Raw genomic sequence first — 21,086 nt, 5'->3', positions numbered from 1 at the left:
ATCTGTCCACAGTATATTTTGCCAGTAGTGCTGTGGAACATCCAGGTGCTCTTTTGCAAACTTCAAACGTGCTGCAATATTTTTTTTGGACAGCAATGGCTTCCTCCGTGGTGTCCTCCCATGTACTCCATTCTTGTTTAATGTTTTCCTTATTGTAGATGTGTCAACAAAAATGTTAGCATGTGCCAGAGATTTCTATAGGTCTTTAGCTGACACTCTAGGATTCTTCTTTACCTCATGAAGCATTCTGCGCTGTGTTCTTGCAGTCATTTTTACAGGACGACCACGCCTAGGGAGAGTAGCAACAGTGCTAAACTTTCTCCATTTGTAGACAGTCTGTCTTACCGTGGACACATGAACATCAAGGCTTTTGGAGATACTTTTGTAACCCTTTCCAGCTTCATGCAAGTCAACAATTCTTGATCGTAGGTCTTCTGAGAGCTCTTTTCTGCGAGGCATGGTTCACATCAGACAGTGCTTCTTGAAATTAGTAAACCCAAAACAGGTGTGTGTTTTTAAAGGGCAGGACAGCTGTCAGCAACACATCCAATATCATCGCACTGATTGGAGTCAAGTTGGCTCACTCCAGGCTCCAATTAGCTCTTGGAGAAGTCATTAGGCTAGGGGCTCACATACTTTTTCCTCCCTGCACTATGAATGTTTACATGTTACGTTCAATTAAACCATGGCAACATCTAATGTTTGTGTAGTATTATTTTAAGCAGACTGTGTTTTTCTATTGTTGTGACTTAGATGAAGTTCAGAGCACATTTTATGACCAATTCATGCAAAACTCCACTTAATCCCAAGGGGTTCACATACTTTTTCTTGCAACTGTATGTTCTAATATTTGACTAGCCATGTTGTTAATTTAATAGAGTAAGAGTTTCTGCTCTGAAGAAGCTAGCAAAATGTCAGCATGTATTCATTGTTTGACATAGCATTACATTGATATTATTATTCTAATAGTCCATCTTTTTTTCTTTATGGGCCTTTTAATAAGCTATGCCTGGTTTGTTGGTCATCCATTAAACAGTTTTATTTGAGAAAAACCAACCTAAAATTATTTTAGATAATGGAATCTTAACATAAAATATCAGCCCAACCCCAGATAATCAGTCATAATTAGAAAAAATAACCCTTCAGCGCTTCATAATTCAAGATAAGCATATATAGTTAAACCAGAATTTCTGGAATAAACCAGAGAAACCCTCTAGAAATTGACTTGGATTTGATTTATTGATTCATGACTGACTGTCTGACTAGAGAGGAGGATTGTGTTTTTAAAAGGAAACTCCCTGATAAAATAACAAAGATCCAAGATTCATTATATTTTAATTTATGTAGGAACATGCCAGGAACATATCCATGTGCCAATCTTAGGCTGCTCTTTTCTTATTCCGATGCCAGTTTAACTAAAAGCTTGTTTATGAAAAGCCTGATTGAATGAAGCTAGTAGTGTCCCATTTGACATTTCCCTTGCTGCTCTGCCTTAGCAACTTTCCATTCTAGAAAAGCATTATCAGTTGCTTTCCTTTCTGCGAGTAGGTATTACTTGACATAGATACTCTTTTATGTGTCTGTGTTTATATATACAAATAAAAAAATATTATAGAGGAAAAGTTATATTTATATATACAAAATTAAAACATCAAAATACACGTATATGAAGGCAAAGCAAACAACTTAAAAAAAATTTTTTTTTTTTGCATCTTTCCAGTTTGGTTCAAAAAAGTGCTGCAGCTATAGTTGAGAAACAGGAGTTTCAGTAGCATAGTAGAATCACTTGCCTGACATGTAGACTATCACTGGTATGAAATCCAGCTTTCTTAAATTACTATCTATCTTCCCTGAGCTTGCTACTGTACTTTTCTACCGTTGCACCATTTCATCATTTACTGCATCAGTCATTTGAAATAGAAGGCTTAACTAACACCCTTTTTGCAACCACCTCCACCCCTTGGAAACATTATTTTTAAAAAATATTTTTAAAGAAATCCATGGGAAATGTAGAAAGCGCAAGAAAAGAAAAACAGTAATGAAAAAAGGAAAGTTGACAAATCATACGATCACTCTTCTACTGAGACTCCTGTTTCTCCATATTAGCTGTACCAAACCTTAGTACAAAGCTACTCTGCTCAATAGCCAATCCAAGTACTTGGGGTTGCCAGAAAAGTTAAGACCAACAGGGCAAACCAGGCAACATTTGAGATGGCAAGAGTTGGAAAACACTCAACTTGGAGCAGGAAAACATGAGCGGAGATCACAGCCATGGAGGAGTGGAAGTGAATAGAAGACCTACCCTCCAAAAACAGTTGATTATCTGTACTCACCACAGGAAAACCTGACGGCATCTATATGTCGTTATAAGCCTTGTATATCTTAATCTCATATTATAGAGACTTCCATGTTTTAAGCTTGAAACTGATAGCGTAAAAAGCTTTCATTCTCTCATTACATTAACTAAATTGGAACTGCTGTGTGACATGGCGTTTTTTATTGTTATGGAGATTTTTTTTTGTAATTTAATTCGGAGATTATTAAAATAAAATAGGATACCAACTTTTTTCTTTGTATGGCCAGTTCTTACATGCTTCTGCATGTAATGTTTTCACATTTCAAAAAAGAGGGTTGGAAACTATTGCTTCCTTTTTTCAACAAAAAGCAGTTGTAATTTGGGACACTTACAATGCTGGTCTAGCTGAAATTTTTGCATTCTTTTACCAATGGGCCTGTGGGTAAGATAAGCACTTAATATTTTTAGAACTTGCTCCACGGTGCTATAAACCAGTTTCTGTGTTCATTCTCAGGTAAAGCTATGAAGAAATGGGTTGAGTCAATCACGAAGATAATTCATAGGAAAAAGCAAGCACAAGCCATTGGGCCAACTCACAATATCACTTTTGAAAGCTCACCACCTCCAATTGAGTGGCATATCAGCAGGCAAGGACAAACTGAAACATTTGACCTGCTCACTTTGCATCCAATAGAAATTGCCCGACAGCTTACTCTACTTGAATCAGAACTTTACAGGTAGTTCCTTTTTTCCTTTAAGATGTATGATTCTTGGTTAAAATATAGACTTGTTAAGTGTTCTTTTTTAATGTCATGAGTCTTTCTGCCATTTATTTTTACTAGCAGAATTATTGGGATTATATTTTCTGAAGTATACTTGCCTACTTTTAATGAACAGTTAATATCAGGAGTAATTAAAAGTGAGAATTTCTCTTCATATGTTGGGACTTATTTAATAAAATTAAAACAATGGTTTTAATTTGCATAATATAATATTATATCGTTAGTAGCTATAGAGAAAGCTGACTATTAAAACCAAATGCTTTTCTTTCCGTGAGCAAGAAGCTGTTCAAAAGAAACACAGATCAGTTCATTGATTAGTCTAATTCAAAATTACTGATTTAATTGGAAATACTTTCGATGAAAAGCCAGCTAATCTTGCCTCATTTTGATTTTATGTTTGGCAGGGCTGTGCAGCCATCAGAGCTCGTTGGGAGTGTATGGACAAAGGAAGATAAAGAAATTAATTCTCCTAACCTGCTCAAAATGATAAGACATACCACTAATCTTACCTTATGGTTTGAAAAGTAAGATTAATTTGATTCATTGACCAGTGTTGGTATTTGCCTGGTTCCTATGATGTAATTTAGAAGAGATTGAATTCTAAACAGGAAATACGGGTAGTCCTCGACTTACAATAGTTCATTTAGTGACCATTCAAAGTTACAACAGCACTGAAAAAAGTGACTTAATCACCGTTTTTCATAATTACGATTGTTTGCAGCATCCCCATTGTCACATGATCAAAATTCAGATGCTTGGCAATTGACTCAAGTTTATGACGACTGCAGTGTCCCGGGGTCATACAATCACCTTTTGCAGACTTCTGACAAGCAAAGTCATTGGGGAAACCAGATTCACTTTAACAACTCTGTTACCGGTACTAACTTAGGAGTTGCAGTGATTCACTTAACAACTGTGGCAAGATAGGTCATAAAATGGGACAAAATTCTCTTAACAACTGTCTCGCTTAGCAACCAAAACTTTGGGCTCAACTGTGGTCATAAATCAAGGATTATCTGTAATTATATTTAAAAACATTGTTATTTATATTTTCTGTGGTCTGTATTCAAACAGCAACAGATAATATTAGGTTATATATTGGTACTAGACCAGTTTTGTAGTGGTATAAGTCAGCCATCACTGCATTGAATATCATTACATTCGGTTTCTTGCTTCAGCTAGCAAACACATCACCTGTTCTCAGTGAGTTTAGATGCTTTCTTTTCAGTTGAGAAATGTATACAGATCGATTGACCCAGGATAGAACCTTTTGAAACCGGGTACCTCCAATCCCTCTGTACTATTAAAATGTACACTACATTTGCAGTGTATGATCGTTTTCTTTTAATTCGAAAATAAATGGGATTCAGGTTCAATTAGGTGTTTGGAAAATACTAGGCCACACTTCCTTGAAAAAAAAAACTGTAGTAATGCTTTTACATTATTGATAATCCAAAAAGAAATTTAAATATGCTTTCTGAATATCTAGATGCATTGTAGAAACAGAAAATCTAGAAGAAAGAGTAATGGTAGTATGCCGGATAATTGAAATCTTGCAAGTTTTTCAAGAGCTAAACAATTTTAATGGCGTTCTTGAAGTCGTCAGTGCTATGAACTCTGCACCTATTTACAGACTGGATCACACCTTTGAAGTAAGTGAAATGCAGATCTAAAATGAAAACTACTTGGAAGTGAGGTAGCAGATATTTTTCATTAAAGAAACTTTTTAAAAATATATGTTGGGTTTGAACATTAGAAAAATGATTTAAAATCTTTTTTCTGTATATAAGAAATTATCTCAAACCTAGATTAAAACAAAAGAGTAACCCAAATGTTTATTTAATCCCAGGTATACAAACAAAAAGCCTCTACTTCATGTTTTATATCAAATCTTAGCTCTGCATCAATATTTTTGTCTGGATCATGAGTCTCTTCAAGATCAAAAATATTATTTAAATAAGGAAAATAAAACAGTATAGGCAGATCTTATTGCTACTTTAAACATTTATAGATTTTTCTATATGGAAAGCATTGTGTAAAGGAAGGGGATGAGTCATGTAGACGGTTCACACGTTTTGGCCAGCCTGGGCAGTCAGCTACAGTGGTATAGTCAGCAATTTTTCTGTGGGCAAATAGTATCCTCACCTTTCTTTATCTTCAGCAAATCCCAAGCCGGCAAAAGAAGATATTTGAAGAAGCACATGAACTAAGTGAAGATCATCATAAGAAATATTTGGCAAAACTCAGGTCCATTAATCCTCCATGTGTGCCTTTCTTTGGTAAGTAGGATTTTATTTGTGATAAAGATAAAATCACAAACATTAATGGATAAAGAAAATGAATTGTAGAATGAGTATATGGGAAAGTTTTTTGTTTAAATATACTACCTGAATTTGTTGTTAATTAGACTAAGAATCAAAAGCATATAGTTGAATACATTGAAAACAATTGGTATGACTTTTCAAGTATTTGTAAGTTTTAGTGTAAAAGCAAATTGTTTTCTAAATTGTTTAAAATATGTGTGTGATATCAAAGGTGCTTTTCAAAAGGCAACTGCACTTTCTTGGGTTTTTTCCTTGAAAACGTTTCACTTCTCATCCAAGAAGCTTCTTCAGTTCTTTTGAAAAGCTTCTTTGGGATAAACATGTCCTGGATGATTGAGAATTTCCATAAACATATGTGTGATAATTATGCTATGTAACTGAACTGGAAATACTTTGAGGGTAGTTGAGATGAAAATATACCAGATTGTTCTGTTTATTTGGCCCAGTATAATATATTTTACTCTATATTTTGAGAAAGAACTCTTTAGCTGCAATTGTCACAGTGCCATATACCATAGATGTTTTTTATATAGGTAGTTCTCAACTTATGACCACAATTGAGATTAGAATTTCTGTTGTTAAGAAAGATGATGGTTAAGTGAGTCACACCCAGAAGTGTTTTTTCAAGAGACTCCTGGACTTTCTGGTTTTTCTTAGAAGCTGTTTGAAAAAGCACCTTTGGGACAACCATGACCTGAATGACTGAGAATCTCCATAGACATTTTACTACATTGTGCATTTTTGTATATTTGCTATTATAGGAATTTATTTAACAAACATTTTGAAAACAGAAGAAGGCAATCCTGAATTTCTAAGAAGACATGGAAGAGAGCTCATTAACTTTAGCAAACGGAGGAAAGTAGCTGAGATAACAGGAGAAATACAACAGTATCAAAATCAGCCATATTGCTTAAAGGTAGAACCTGACATCAGGGTAAGTAGGAAGTTTTGGTGTTCTCTGAGCTTGGTTGTTTGCTTGTGGAGTGAGGTTTGCTTTCTATTTATATACAATAGTTTGGTCGGGATATTATTTTCTCCCTGGAAGTTCATTGGTTATTGTGTTGTTTCTACTTGTTTGTCTGAGTTGATAATTCCTTGATTAGGGTGTAATTTACTATTCTTGGTGGAGTTCTTGGTGCTCTGTGAGCTTGGTGGTTTTCTTGCAGACATTTCAATACCAAACTAGGTATCATCATCAATGCTAGGCTAGTTACCTGGTTTGCTAAAGAAATGTCTGCAGAAAAACCATAAAGCTCAGAGATCACCAATGATCTCACAGTTCAACGCTGAGCTACATATATTCTCTTCCTTTGGTACTATTTATTGCTTGATTGTCTGGGGTTAATCTTTACTTACCTACTCGTCATCCTTGGTCTTGAAAGAAGTTTTACTTCGGGAGCTATCTTACGGTTCCCAGGGAACTGCAAACTGAATTTTTCCTTTGCGATATTTTGCAGTACCCAGATTAAGTAACCTTTGATTTACCGTATGTAACTTTAACTTTCTGGAAAGAGGCACAAGAAATGGTGGCTACATAAATTTTTAATAAATAAATAAACATTCTGTGGATGAAAAAACACTGTGATTTTTGCATCCAGCAACTGCTATGTTTGCAAATATATACAAGCATGCATGAAAATTTACTTTCACAAGAATTGTTGGAGAAAAACTCTTCTGTAACTCAGGACTACGTCATCTTCCAAGTATGGAAGGAAAAATATTTGCTTAAAATGATCCTCAAGTCTTCTCTTACACAATTTCTTTCAGAGTGTAAATCTTACAAAAATTGTAAAAGTTGTAAAAATTTGTCAAACCATAGTGACATTAATCATAAATACTTAACATTTAAATGCAGTTGCCTGAAATCATACAGAAATAGTGCTAATCATTGCTACCTCATTGAACTTGAATGAGGTACTGAGTGAAGAAGTACTCTTAAGGGCAGTCTTGGAACCTCTTTTCTTTTTATTGATAGTAACGGTCTAGGTAAACAGTGAGTGTAAGGTTTATAATTCTATAGATGATATAAAATTAGTTGAATCAGCTAATGCCCTAATTTGGATTTGTGCACTGAGCAAATGATTGGAAATAATAACCTAAGTGGCTCTTCCCAACTATGATTCTGAGGTATAATGATAGCCAGTTCCACCCAGTTCATGGCCTGTTCTGTGAGAGGACCTGCCTCCTTGATAGCTGTTAATACAAATTAAACATCAGAAGAATTGTTTCAGGTATTTCAATGGGTTCTTCAGGTCTGATTAGTTTGCATAAGTGTTGCTTTAGAAGCAGATAGAAGGAAATGCATTTCCATGAATCCATCCAGTAACAAAAAGCAAGGTAGGCTTGTGCCCTGTTGTTAAAATATTTGCATCCTTTGCCTTAAAATCACAATATTACATTATACTAATCATCCTGAGTGTTTTGGTTTTAGAGATTTTTTGAAAATTTGAATCCAATGGGAAGTAGCATGGAAAAAGAATTTGCAGATTCTCTTTACAACAAATCCCTAGAAATAGAGCCACGTAATATGAAGCCGCCTCCAAGATTTGTGAGTATTATCATTTATTATTTACTTGCTATATATCACTTTTTCTTTTCTTTTTTAAGAACAGTTTTACAGTAAACCAGGAGTCAAGAAATATGTTACATATTAACATTTGGTAGGATAGTAATGAAGATCTTGAAAACAATATTCATATTCCATGACGTGTCTATACCTACAAAGATCAGATTTATGTAAGCAGAGGTTTTCCCTATACAGATAGTCCTTGAGTTACAACCACAATGGAATCCAAAATTTCTGTTGCTAAATGAGATAGTTGTAAGTGAATTTTGCCCCATTTTATGACCTTTCTTGCCACGGTTGTTAAGTGAATCTAACTTCCCCATTGACTTTGCTTGTTAAAAGGTTACAAAAGAGGATCACATGACTCTAGGACACATCATAAATACATGTCAGTTGGCAAGCATCTGAATTTTGATCACATGACCATGGGATGCTGCAATGGCCATAAATGTAAAAACCGGTCATAAATCACTTTTCTTAATGCCATTGTAATTTTGAACAATCACTAAATGACTGTTGTATGTCGATGACTATTTGTAGTACAGTTGGACTTTGTAAAAGCAGAATAGAAATAATATTGACACTTCTGAACTTTGGAGTTAGAGAAGACCTCTGAGAATATCACTGACAACCAGAAAAGACCAAAACAAATTGATCATAGAACCAATCAGTCCATAGTCTCACCTGAGGCACATGATCAGGCTGAAATTATCATATTTCATTGGGACACATTATGCAAAGACTTCACTTCCTTCAGAAGTTGATAATTCTAGGAATGGTGTAATGAAAGAGAGATAGATGACCAGCAGCAAGGTGGATTAACTCAATCAATGTATGCCATTGGGAGATCTGAAAAGCCAGGTTTGGGACAGATCTACTAATGTTATCACTCAGACCTGACATCAACTTTATAACACATAATCAATTACTTGTAGAACAACACAAATATGATATTTGGAAATGATAACGGTTTAAAAAGGTTTAGATTAACACTATGTTTTTATAATATCTGCTTTGGATTCTTTCAGCTTAAAAAATACAGCTATTCTCTCAAATCTCCGGGTATTCGTCCATCAAATCCAAGACCTGGAACCATGAGGCACCCAACACCTCTGCAACAAGAGCCCAGAAAGATTAGTTACAGTCGTGTCCCTGAGAGTGAATCGGAGAATGCAGCCTCTGCACCAAACTCTCCAAGAACACCACTCACCCCACCCTTGCCGTCCTCCACTTCCAGCACTACAGATGTCTGCAGTGTGTTTGATTCTGACCCCTCTACACCTTTTCATTCAAGTAGGTGCAACTATAGGCAATGATGCTCTCTCCCACTTTAATGTTTTTGGCTCCTTTCATTTCTATTTGTGTTATTTCTATTCTTACGTAGCATAAGAATAAATGAGATGGTATTTACCATATTTTTCGGAGTATAAGATGCACCTTTTTCCCCCCTAAAAGAGGCTGAAAATTTGAGTGCGTCTTATACTCCGAATGTAGCTTTTTCGAAGCTTTTTTTCAGCCCTAACGAGGCGCTAGTGAGTGAAGCGGTCTTCCCAACTTTGCCTGCTCCCTCGACTCTCAAGCCACTAGTGAGTGAAGCAATCTCCATGCTTTGCTCCGACTCTCAGCTGTTCTTTAGAAGCTTTTTTTCACCCCTAACTAGGCGCTAGCCGAGTGAAGTGATCTCCCCGTGCTTTGCCTGCTTTTCTCATTGCTGCTTCCCCTCAGCTGTGCCTTAGAAGCTGTTTTTTATCCCCAAGCAGGGGATAAAAAACCAGCAAACTAATCTGCTGAAGCTGACCAGACTAAGGACGCTAGCCAGATGAATAGCTGGTAGGCAGATTTTTTTTTCCTGTTTCCTCCCCAAAAACTAAGCTGCATCTTATACTCCGGTGCGTCTTATACTCTGAAAAATACGGTATACAGAATAGACTCTACTGGGACATTTGATTGAATTGATGCTTTTATAATTTATAATAATTTAGAAAATTACAGTGAGATTTAATATTCAAGAAAAGTAGTGCTATTTTCTAATGATGATGGATATAAAAAGTAATAAAGATAACTGTTTCCTTCATATTTTATTTTCCAAAATGAATTTCCCAAGATGCATTGAGCAATAAAAGGAGTATATAAATCAGGTAATTTACCTGTTCTCATGAGGACTTCTATCCAATTAAATGTCCCACGCTTGGATGTCTCCTGTAGTTTTTCTTCACTAATTTGAGCAAACTGCAAAGTTTACCAGCCTTCTTTGGTTTAATTTAACTTAGATTTTAATGGTGGTTTTTATTATGGTTGTGTGTTAGTTGAGTTTAATTTTTATTCTGTTTTATTGATGTTTTTAAATGTTGTGAACCCCACATATATGAGATGGGCAGTTACACTAATCTAACAAATGAGCGGCCTTAAGAATCTGATTCTTATGAAATAAACATGATATCACAGAAATTCAATACTTAAATGAAAACAGATAAGCTACCGGATTTTTCAGACTATAAGACGCTCCTGACTATAAGACGCACCTAGCTTTTTGGGAGGAAAACAAGAGAAAAAAAATCTGCCTCTGTCTCCCAGCAATTTGCCTCTTTGCAGCAAACAGCAAACAGTCCGGTCAACTTCAGCACAGCCTGATTTAGCATGAGCAGCTGATTGGTGATTGAATCTGCCTCCTGGAATACCACCTATCAGCTGTTCCAGGCTGTGGGGATTGCCACCACCCATCGCCGCCCGCCGCCTCTGCATGCCCCATTTTCGACCCATTCCAGGCAGTGGGGATAGACGGCCAAAAATGCAACGCGCAGAGGCCAAAAATGGGGTGCGCGGAGGCAGCAATAGGCAGTAGCAGCAATGGGTGATGGTGATCCCTGCAGCCTGGAACTGCTGATAGACGGTATTCCGGGAGGCAGATCCAATCGCCAATCAGCTGCTCGTGGTAAATCAGGCTGTGCTGAAGCTGACCAGGCTGTTTGGTATTTGCTGCAGAGGCAAATTGCTGAGAGGCAGAGGCCGAAGGGTGGGGGCCAGCGGGTGGGCGTGGCTTCAGCAACATTCACTGTATAAGTCACACAGACATTACTACCCACTTTTGGGGGTGGGGGAAGTGCGTCTTATACAATGAAAAATATGGTATATTTTATTCTGTTTAAAATAGGCCATTCAAAATTTTCATATATCCTCAGGGTCTGCCTCTGTATCCTCTATCAGTTTTCCCAAAAATTCTGATGAAATTACTGTTCCTCCTCCTATTCCACCCCGAAGACGTCCAGAATCTGCCCCTGCCGAATCTTCTCCGTCAAAGGTAATTTTTCTCTTATTTCCAATAGCAGAAATAATAGATTTTAGAAGTAAGCTAAAATTATTTTTAAAAGATATAAGGTGATATGACATGCAAAAGTTTGGTGCACACCAGTCAGAATTTTTGTTTTAGTGAATTCCTAAGTGACCAAAAGCTGACACAAACTATGCATTTATTATTTATTTATTTATAAAATTTATTGGCCACCCATGTTACCATAGAGTAACTCTGATGGTTTGCAGTCATCAAAATATATGTATACATATACATTAAAACCTAAATAAATTTAAACCAATCATTAAAATTTAAGGACACATGAGTAGGGCGTGGGGGGAGTGGGATCTGTTTTTACTCAATAAACCACCTCCACTCTGCTGTTCCCCTATTTGGGCCCCAAGCATGATACAAAGGTAACTGTGCCATTTATTTGTTTGTTTGTTTGTTTGTTTGTTGTTGTTTTATTTTGTTTACATATTGCCAGACTTCAAAAAGATTCTTAGTGTTTGCATCATTAAAAAACATAAAAACATAATGAAAACCTAAAAACCAATAAAAGTACAAATCTACCATTATAAAATATGTACAATAATGACTACTCCATGTAGGCTCTCCAAAACAGCTCTCTCTCTAACAGTTTCTAGAAGGCCAAGAATGATTGCACATGACTTTCCAAACAGCAGGTTAATTAAGGGTAGAATGGGCAATAGACTCACGTAGATAGGATGAAAATTATATTTAGAGTATGTTCAGGTATGATTCTTCATCAAAGTGTAATGAAAAATCAAATGGACTTTTGAATGAAAAGATAGAGGGAATGTTTATCAAATTTGCAGAAGGCGGAATAACTAATATTCTAAAAATATGAACAGAATTTTAAAAGGAAGACTTATAGAAAAGGGGTATAAATAACAGAAATGTATGTGTATGCATGTGTGATATGAATGAACAATAGGGGATACCTGACTTGGTAATTTGATGTGATTACTAAAGAGGCAAGTTCATCAGTAAAAGTAGATTGTTCTAAATATTAAGAAGTAATAGTCACAATATTGTGCATTTGTCATTTTGAATTCAAAACATTTAGCTTAATATTTGTCACCTTAAGTACTTGGCTTAATAATGGGCAACCACAATTTGAAATTAAAGAGTCCAACAAAGTCAACAAGAATGATTAAGAGGATAGGAAATGGTTAAGTCTTACAAAAATAGACGGAATGAACCCTGTGAAAATGTGATTGAAGAGGCCATAATGGCACTTTTCAAATTCCTAAAAAGTGTAACTCAGAAATTCAGGGCCTATTTTCTGTCATTCTAAAGAATAAACCATAGAAAAATGAAATTAAGCTAAAGGCAGATAGATTTGGATTTTGGATTCAGCTTTGGGAAGCTGGTCCTTGCATAAAAAGGAGCTTCAGGATGTGCTTCCAAAAATTTCTCCCTTGCTTAAAACACCCTTTCCCCCTCCTCCCCCCCCCCCGCCCCCAGCCACATTTCTTCAATAAAAAGCAAAAACTGGGAAGGACAGACTTGTAGCTCTTCTACCTTCTGCCCCAGTTAAGTGCTAAAACTAAATATTCATCTCCAAAATTTAACTGGACTAGAAACTACTGTTAAAAAATTGAGGATGCTGGGTTTTTGCAAGCTTTAGCTGTCCTTTGATTGCCTGTAGAGCCCAGCTAGGACTTAAAGACTAGACTGCCCCCTACAGGCAATCAATGGACAGCAGAGGCAGACAGTTTAGTTTTAGTACCCAATTGGTGGCAGAGGTCACTTCTTCCAAGGGGCATGGGGAGCAGGCCTATGTGCTGCAGGGGTCCCGTCTGGGCAGGACGGGGGGGGGGGAGAGATAGACAGGGGGAGCTGCAGCATCCTCATGGCCTGCCATAAGTGCAAATGACCTCAGAGGTACTATAGCAATAGCATTTAGACTTATATACTGCTTCACAGTGCTTTATAGCCCTCTCTAAGCGGTTTATAGAGTCAGCATATTGCCCCCAACAATCTGGGTCCTCATTTTACCCACCTCAGAAGGATGGAAGGCTGAGTCAACCTTGAGCCGGTGAGACTCAAACTGCTGAACTGCTGGCAACGGCAATCAGCAGTAGTCTGTAGTACTGCATTCTAACCACTGCACCACCATGGCTCACACTATATTGTCATAACTTTGAAATAGGTTCGTATGAAGTTTTGCAGTGTCGGTCATAATTGTGAGCGGTTGTTAAGTCATCTGTCATTTCTTGAGGACTACCTGTACTGAGCTGTAAACTGTATTTGAAGGCATAAATGCTGCTAACTCTATGATTCTCTGATTCAGTTAGAAACAAAGTGACTGCTGAAGAAAATGGAAGAAACAAATCATGATCTGAAAGAATCAAGCAGAATATCAAGAGTACAGGGCTTTTTGATTTAAAACAAAACATATTCCCATTTTCTGCACACTCCTAGTTTTCATCATCAGGGTGTGGTATGTTTAAAATAAACATGGATGTAACGTAAGGATGTTATTTTAACCAAAGAAAGAAAAACAGAAATTGAACAATAAATTTGTTTCATCTATTTTTGGATGAAAGATGTATGAAGGTTTAATTTAGCTTTTATTGAAGGGTTAATAATGTAACACTGAGATCCCTGAATCACTTTATAACAGAATCATTTTTTGTTTGTTTTAGATTTCTTCTGTACATCTGGATAGTCCACCAGCAATTCCCCCTCGGCAGCCAACAACAAAAATTTATTCACCAAGGTATTCGGTGCCCGACAGGACCTCTGTCTCAGATGCTCCTGAAAGCCCACCTGTATTGCCACCACGAGAACCTGTGCGAACTCCTGATGTTTTCTCTAGTTCGCCTTTGCATCTGCAGCCACCGCCTTTAGGCAGGAAAAGTGAACTTGGCAACACTTTCTTTCCCAATAGCCCCTCTCCATTTACTCCCCCTCCTCCTCAGACCCCTTCTCCCCATGTTGCACGCAGGCATTTGCCATCACCTCCTTTGATACCCCAAGAAATGGACATCCATTCTGTCGCTGGGCCACCTGTTCCTCCACGGCAAAGCACTTCTCAACATATCCCAAAGCTTCCTCCAAAAACTTACAAAAGGGAGCCCACCCATCCATCAATGCATCGTGACGGACCCCCTTTGCTGGAGAATGCGCACTCCACCTGAATTCTCCTTTGTGCTAGAGCATGCTTTCTGCGGTGCTACGTCTATTGCTGGCAATAGATGCACCACGTCTTTTGGCAACAAGGAGCTGCGTGGTATTGCTCCTAACACTAATGACTCTACATTTGATATATATAATGTGGAAAATAATAAAACTTAATAACAGGCCCCTTTATTGTTTGTTAGTAAAGTATACAAGGCACTGTTCTAAACTCACTGGACATCTGAATGTACCAGAAATTAGGTTTGCAGATCTCTTTGGGCCAATAAGCATTTCCTGTGCTTTGTGCATTGTCCAGTGAAGGATGTGAAGCATAATTCTATAATCTGTCCACCATGACATAAATTCTTGGAGTAATAATATGCACTTTTTAAAAAAAAAAAATCTCAAACAGGGAATTTGTTAGCCTTTTTAATTTAATTGTATCATTCCCTGCTTTCAAATCATACTGGACTGTGAGGTTGATTTGTAGCATTGAATTAGGATACAGCTAAAACATCACATTATACTGCGGTCCTGTTTACAAACTATTAAAATAATTAGTAAATACATGGGTACCTAGGCTTCACCAAAGAGGTACTTTCCTTCTATATAAATGTGTTGAGGCCAGTACTAAATGATGCAGGAAGTAGAATGCCTAATTTGTGCCACCTTTAAACAAGAGATTTAAGTCTCACATGAATAGCAAAAGCTGTCTGAGGGACTGCCTGCTCCCAGGACTCCCTGACCTGTAAGATTGGGCACAGTTGGTGTGCTTTGGGTTGCTTCAGTCAAATAATGCCATCTTTCAGGACCCAGGAAGTCTGCCTTATTTGTCACAGCACCTACCCTCTAAATGATATTCCCCAGAGTTCTGTGTAGCTCCCACCCTGAGGATGATCTGGAAGTTTTTAAAAACATGGCTGTTCTCCCAGGTCTGGGGGTAGTTTGTTTGTGGAAATCTGTGGTTGTTTTCTGTTTAAGGGAGTGTGCTAATCCAGACACATGGGATCTTTTTATAGTTTCTTATTTTTTAATGTAAGCTGCCCAGAGTCGCTTTGAAAGTGGGCAGGCTTAAATTTCTTAAATACTTTGAAATGGCACTACTACTGTCACTTAAATCCATATCTACATGGGTAAACATTGACTAGGTCTTCAATTAAGATTTACCAATGATCAACTTTCCAGGTAGTGCTGCAGCCTCTGATTATGCCATGGAAATGCAAAAAAATGATCCTCTGGCCATCTCTCCCACCCAATCCCTAGTTATCCCTTTGTTTTAACTAGTGGTAGGTAGATGAATAATCAGTATCAATTTATGCCTTGTAGTTGCATAAATAAATCATATGTATATAGTGAATGTTGCATAAATATAATTGCAAATTGTTTTTAATTTAATTGAAATAAAGACACAGATATTTTGTCTGGCTGACATATATTAAATTATTGCATTGCTAAATATACATTTCAGTTTTTAGCCCTGAGGAGGTGAGACATGCTGTGGTACACACATCTCTGTTTCTAGATCATTGTTTTAGTTTACAAAGGATAATCCCAGAAGAAATCCCAAGATATTGAATTACAAATCCAGGTGAGTTGGCATGATTAATTGATTCATGCATATAATATTGTAATCTCTTAACTTTTCAAAGTTTAAAGTTGGCATTTACTATGTCGGGAAATTTATGTGAATACAGTACAATATCTGGTTTTGGATAAACATTAGACCTATGAACCTATGAGCTTCTGACCCCCATACTGTGATTGTGATATAGGCCATTTACTGAAGATTTCAATCTTCTTGCTACCTTAGGAGTTGTGAATGGTGCAGTATATATGCTTAGTTGAATGTTTTCCCTATTTCCATGCCATTGGAATAATGTTTAAAATCTGTGTCATTGTGGGAGTCTACTGCTATAATAAATTTTCCCAGTTGCAGACTATGGTCTTTGCATTTCAGGAAATAATTAAATTTATCTTAAAAGAATCCTTTTGAACTTTATGCTCATAATATGAGAATCAAGAGTATTCTGGGGAAAAGTAATATTAAGACTATAAGAACGGTTGAGTGGGGACGCAGTTGAAAATATTTCAGAAATAATTCCAATTCATAATGAAAAAAATCATAAACGGCCCCAGTTAAACCCATTTTCATTTGTATAATGGTAACAGTGCCATCCCTTAAGAACTTTAAATATTGTATGATACTTACTCACTCGAACTTGAGCAAAGCAGAGGATAGCTGCAAATTTTCCTGCTTCTGCCTGTCACACTGAGAAACAATTTTCCTGATCAAGCAGTCTGAAATTCAGGAAGAGACTAGAGTACACATTTGCTAATTTAACATTTTTAAATAGTAATTTCATAAACAAATCTAACTTTGCCTTAAATGAAAAGAGACACCCAGCAAAATTTTATTACAGCTGCCTTTAAGATTACTTCGCTTAATCGCGGTCAGCTGTTGAAATATTAAATGAATTGATTTAACAAGAGATGTTGATATTGTGAAGATTTTAGATTCTTTACCACAATGACAGAAGATATTTATATTTCTGTATAAAGGTAATTCAATACTTTAAAAATGCAAAATCATAATTCCCTCAAACCCAATTGTATTGTTTAGTAGTATCACCGTAATGGTAAAATGTGCTCCATTTGCAGCACTTTTACCTTAGTCCCCTCTTATTGTCCCTTGTATGTGTGTGTGTATAATTGCGGTCGTGAGGGTTTGATAGTGTAGAAGAGCTTTTTTAAAAATTGTGTGAGAGAGAAAGAGAATCTTTTCCATGAAATTGTTAAAGGGTTAGGAAAATGTACATAAGCAAGTACTTTTCTGATCAGAGAAAGCTGTTTCACCAAATTTGTTGTCAAAAGGGAAATCTTTTACTATGATCAGTACAAAAAGAAAGAAATCCTGCAAATCTAAGTAATCTATTGCCATGTTTCATCAAGCATGCTATAAATGTGTGTTATTTTTATGCATGGTATTGTTTGCTTTTGTATACTTTTGCCATCTTTAAATCAGGCTGCTTTTCCTGGAATTGGGTTTTTGATTGAAAACTTCATTTTTATAATCCAGCAGCTTCTGTTCTGTAATACTTCACAACACCCAGTATCCAGTGCATACACACATGGATTCTGTAGCCTACTTTCCCCGCTAGTTCCTTGAAAATGCCATCAATAGGAGAAGATAGAATTGGTACCTGTGGGAATTCTGCTAAAGGGGTTAGTGAGTTAGCTGTTCCTGTTACATTTAGTATGGCTTAGGGAAGTAGCCTATCATTGTTCCCTCATAAATTACACCACACTAATGGGGACAGAAACACATGCATGAAATCCTTGTTCTAAAATTTTAATTAGGGAACATTTTTTCTGAAGTTTTATTTTTAATAGCGAGGAAAGCTCAATTAACTGACTCCAGGGATCTTCTCTCAACACAGTGTAAGATCTAGTTCAGATGCTGGCCTGTCATAAGAATTAACTTTCACACAATTGTTATAAATTGCTTTTCAAATGACTAATAATCACTCCCATATTTTTGAAAATAAAGCAAATTGTAGGATCACTGCTGATTATGATTCAAAATCAAAAACACAGGGTGCTTTTTAAAATAAGTGATAGGTACGGTTTTAAAGTTGAAGTCCATTCCCTTTGTCTTTGAATGCAAAATTAGTTAAGGAATTGGGTGCTGTAAAATTGAACAATCTTTGTAAATTCCATCATCTAGACAGCTGAAATTAAAAATGAATCTTGTGCCAGATGTATGCAACTTTCAGTAGCTGCCAAATGTGCCTTTTAAAAAGTTTTTTCTTTCTAAAAGTAGATTCTCTCATTGGACAGGATCTTATTTTTCAGGTTACATTTTTAATTTGGCCAGTTCTTGTTCCCTATGTACAGGTTTGTTTTTGATTAATTCTGATAACTTAATATATTTGAAAATGTATTGCCTTTTTTAAATGCTGTGGATGCATTGCTAAATTGTTAAAATACAATGGCAGTCCAATTTAGCTCTGTAAGTTTGAAATGGTAATAGCTAAACTGGCAAATTTTATGAGTCTGTGTGTACCTTTTCATGTCTATAGGTGCTTTGTATGCTATGTCTGCAATGGTATTCAGATTGCATTTAAACTAAAAATTAATAGTGGCTGTTATTTTTTGGCACTCGAGATCTGTTCTTAAATAAAAAGGCCTTACATATTCCATAAGTGCTATATTTCTCTATATATATGATCATTTAGATTTTTCAAGCTACCATACAGGTGGTCCTCGACTTATGACCACAATTGAGCCCAAGATTTCCATTGCTAAGTGAGACATTTATTAAGTTAATTTTGCCCCATTTTATGACCTTTCTTGCCACAGTTGTTAAGTGAATCACTGCAGTTGTAAAGTTAGTAACACAGTTGTTAAGTGAATTTGACTTCCTCATTGACTTGGCTTGTCAGGAGGTTGCAAAAGGTGATCACATGACCCTGGAACACTGCAACCGGTGTAAATATGTGTCAGTTACCAAATGTCTGAATTTTGATCACATGACCCCGGGGATGCTGCAAAGGTCATGTGAAAAATGGTCATAAATCACTTATTTCAATGGTGGTATAACTTTAAATGAACTGTTGTAAATCAAGGACTACCTGTATTTTTTTATTCAATTTATAGTGTTGTTTAATAAAGAGTATAATATTAGAATGGGTATAGAATGTTACAACTTATTAGTACATTCACACATCACAATTGGCTAAACCAAAAGCAAACAATCACTCTGTTTTAGCATCATGTGAGAATGCATACGTTATATAGGTGAACTATATAGGGGTCCCCAGGCCGCAGCCCAATGGGTCTTGAACCATTCAGAACCGGGCCATGGGAGGGGCGGACAAGCACATGCACACGCGCATCCTAACTTGCGTGTGCAGCGGGCAAGCACCTGCACACGGGCTCCATTTGTGTGAGCGGCAAGCACACATGCCTGTCACTCGGACAAATGCAGCTGCGCGCATGCACACTTGCCCATCAGTTCTGCAGAATAATTCCCTCTCCCTCCCCCAGTCCGTAAAGCCCGAAAGGTTAGGGAACTCTGATCTATCTAATACAGAATCTATTAGATGTGAATTCTGTAGTTGAATATAGCCTATTGCCCCAGACCTAATACATAGTCCAATTCTTCCATTCATTCATTCCTATTTGGTCTTAATTTGAAGAGAGCTTTTGTTGATGTCAAATCCAATTCAAGCAGTGAAATTAAATTGGCTATAGGAAAATGTGCTACATTGGGGTGTCAAACTCACAGTGTCACATTTTTGTCACGTAACGTATAGTGAGTTTTTTCCCCTTTGCTAAACCAGGGGTAGGCGTGGCCTAAAGCGAGTTTGACACCCCTGTGCTAGATTTTAATTATATGAAAAGCAAACGTGTTAAGTCTGCAGAACTAAAGGCCACTCACTACTCAATGTAAAAATGCAGTTAAATGATTCAATCTGTTGTACTTTTGTTTGCTTTGCACTTACTACCACAATCCTGGTATTTAAATATTAAATAATGTTGTCTCTAGGCAGCGCATACATTTAATAAATTAAGTAAATAAAATATTTTCATTCCTGTAGAGAATTACTTCTATCGATGATTTGGAGTTTTAATATTATATTCTGAAAGGATAATCCTGATTGTTACCCCCGTTTTCTAGATGAGCAGCAAATTACTTCTTCCTGATTAAATGTTTCTGGTGAATATATTATTGGTTATTAGTTCCAGAAAGATATTGAACTGTTTTTTCCATATTTCCCACTTTTTTAAAACTACTCCAGCTTTCACTATCCATTGTATAAGCATTCAATCATGATTAGGTGGTTTGGATTTTTGTCTCATTATTAGTCTTTAAGTTATAAAAGACTAATAATGAGACAATCACACAAACAATACTCAGTTGAATTCAATTTCATTTGAAGCAAGATGCAAGCAATAATCACCTAAAACATAATTTGAAGTAAAATATAATCTATACCAATTTAAAATGTGTATATATATATATATATATATATATATATATATATATATATATATATATATATATATATATATATATATATATATATATGTCTAGCACCATTTTCCTCTTTATGGGGAAAAAACTAATCATTTGGTTTAGAATCTTGTGATCTAGATACTTTTTATTTCTAGATCACTTAAATTATAAACATTCCTATTATACAATATTCTGGGTTAAATGGTATCTTAAGCTACTCTTAAGAGGCGAACTGATCTGTTAGAGATAGATCAATCAAGAATTATGCTACATTTTTCACACTATTAAAAATGGATAATGGAAGGAGATGTCCATTGATGAGCTGATGAATATTTGGAGACACAGAAAGTTTCCTATGGAATCAGTTCATATAGGAGCACTGAATAACCATCTTGAATGATTGATTTAAAGATGATATAGAACCAAATCTGTATAACATGCACTTTTACACACTGTAGCTCTTGTATAGCATGCAAGGTAAATCCTGCCTGAAGTTTAGTTGCCAAAAGTTGTGACAGCCCACAATTCTCTAAGGTTTTGCATTAACAATTCAGAACCAATAAACTAGCATGAATGTTAATGCAATACTAGGTAGCCCTTACTTCTGCATTACAGGAGTAAATAAATGTTGGCAAATTTATTTTTCTTTGAATAACTAAC

At 36.2% G+C, this 21,086-nt stretch overlaps 1 protein-coding gene across 1 annotated transcript in view; it reads left to right on the top strand.

Annotated features, from left to right (window-relative positions):
• SOS1 (SOS Ras/Rac guanine nucleotide exchange factor 1) overlaps window positions 1-15,836 on the top strand; it is a 52,008-nt gene extending 36,172 nt beyond the window's left edge. Inside the window, exons 14-22 of the mRNA XM_070932289.1 lie at window positions 2,811-3,033; window positions 3,483-3,602; window positions 4,568-4,730; window positions 5,240-5,357; window positions 6,164-6,336; window positions 7,834-7,950; window positions 8,997-9,261; window positions 11,148-11,266; window positions 13,933-15,836. Coding sequence (XP_070788390.1) covers window positions 2,811-3,033; window positions 3,483-3,602; window positions 4,568-4,730; window positions 5,240-5,357; window positions 6,164-6,336; window positions 7,834-7,950; window positions 8,997-9,261; window positions 11,148-11,266; window positions 13,933-14,427 — 1,793 coding nt within the window. The 3' untranslated portion in view covers window positions 14,428-15,836. The remainder of the gene's footprint in view (window positions 1-2,810; window positions 3,034-3,482; window positions 3,603-4,567; window positions 4,731-5,239; window positions 5,358-6,163; window positions 6,337-7,833; window positions 7,951-8,996; window positions 9,262-11,147; window positions 11,267-13,932) is intronic.
• The last annotated feature ends 5,250 nt before the right edge of the window (window positions 15,837-21,086 follow it).

Source organism: Pituophis catenifer, unplaced genomic scaffold, assembly GCF_029215685.1.
Source record: "Pituophis catenifer annectens isolate HBS135680 unplaced genomic scaffold, rPitCat1.0.hap2 SCAF_1, whole genome shotgun sequence".
NCBI lineage: Eukaryota > Metazoa > Chordata > Lepidosauria > Squamata > Colubridae > Pituophis > Pituophis catenifer.
The sequence above is the reverse complement of the archived record's forward strand: the minus strand, read 5'-3'. Positions and strand labels throughout refer to the sequence as shown.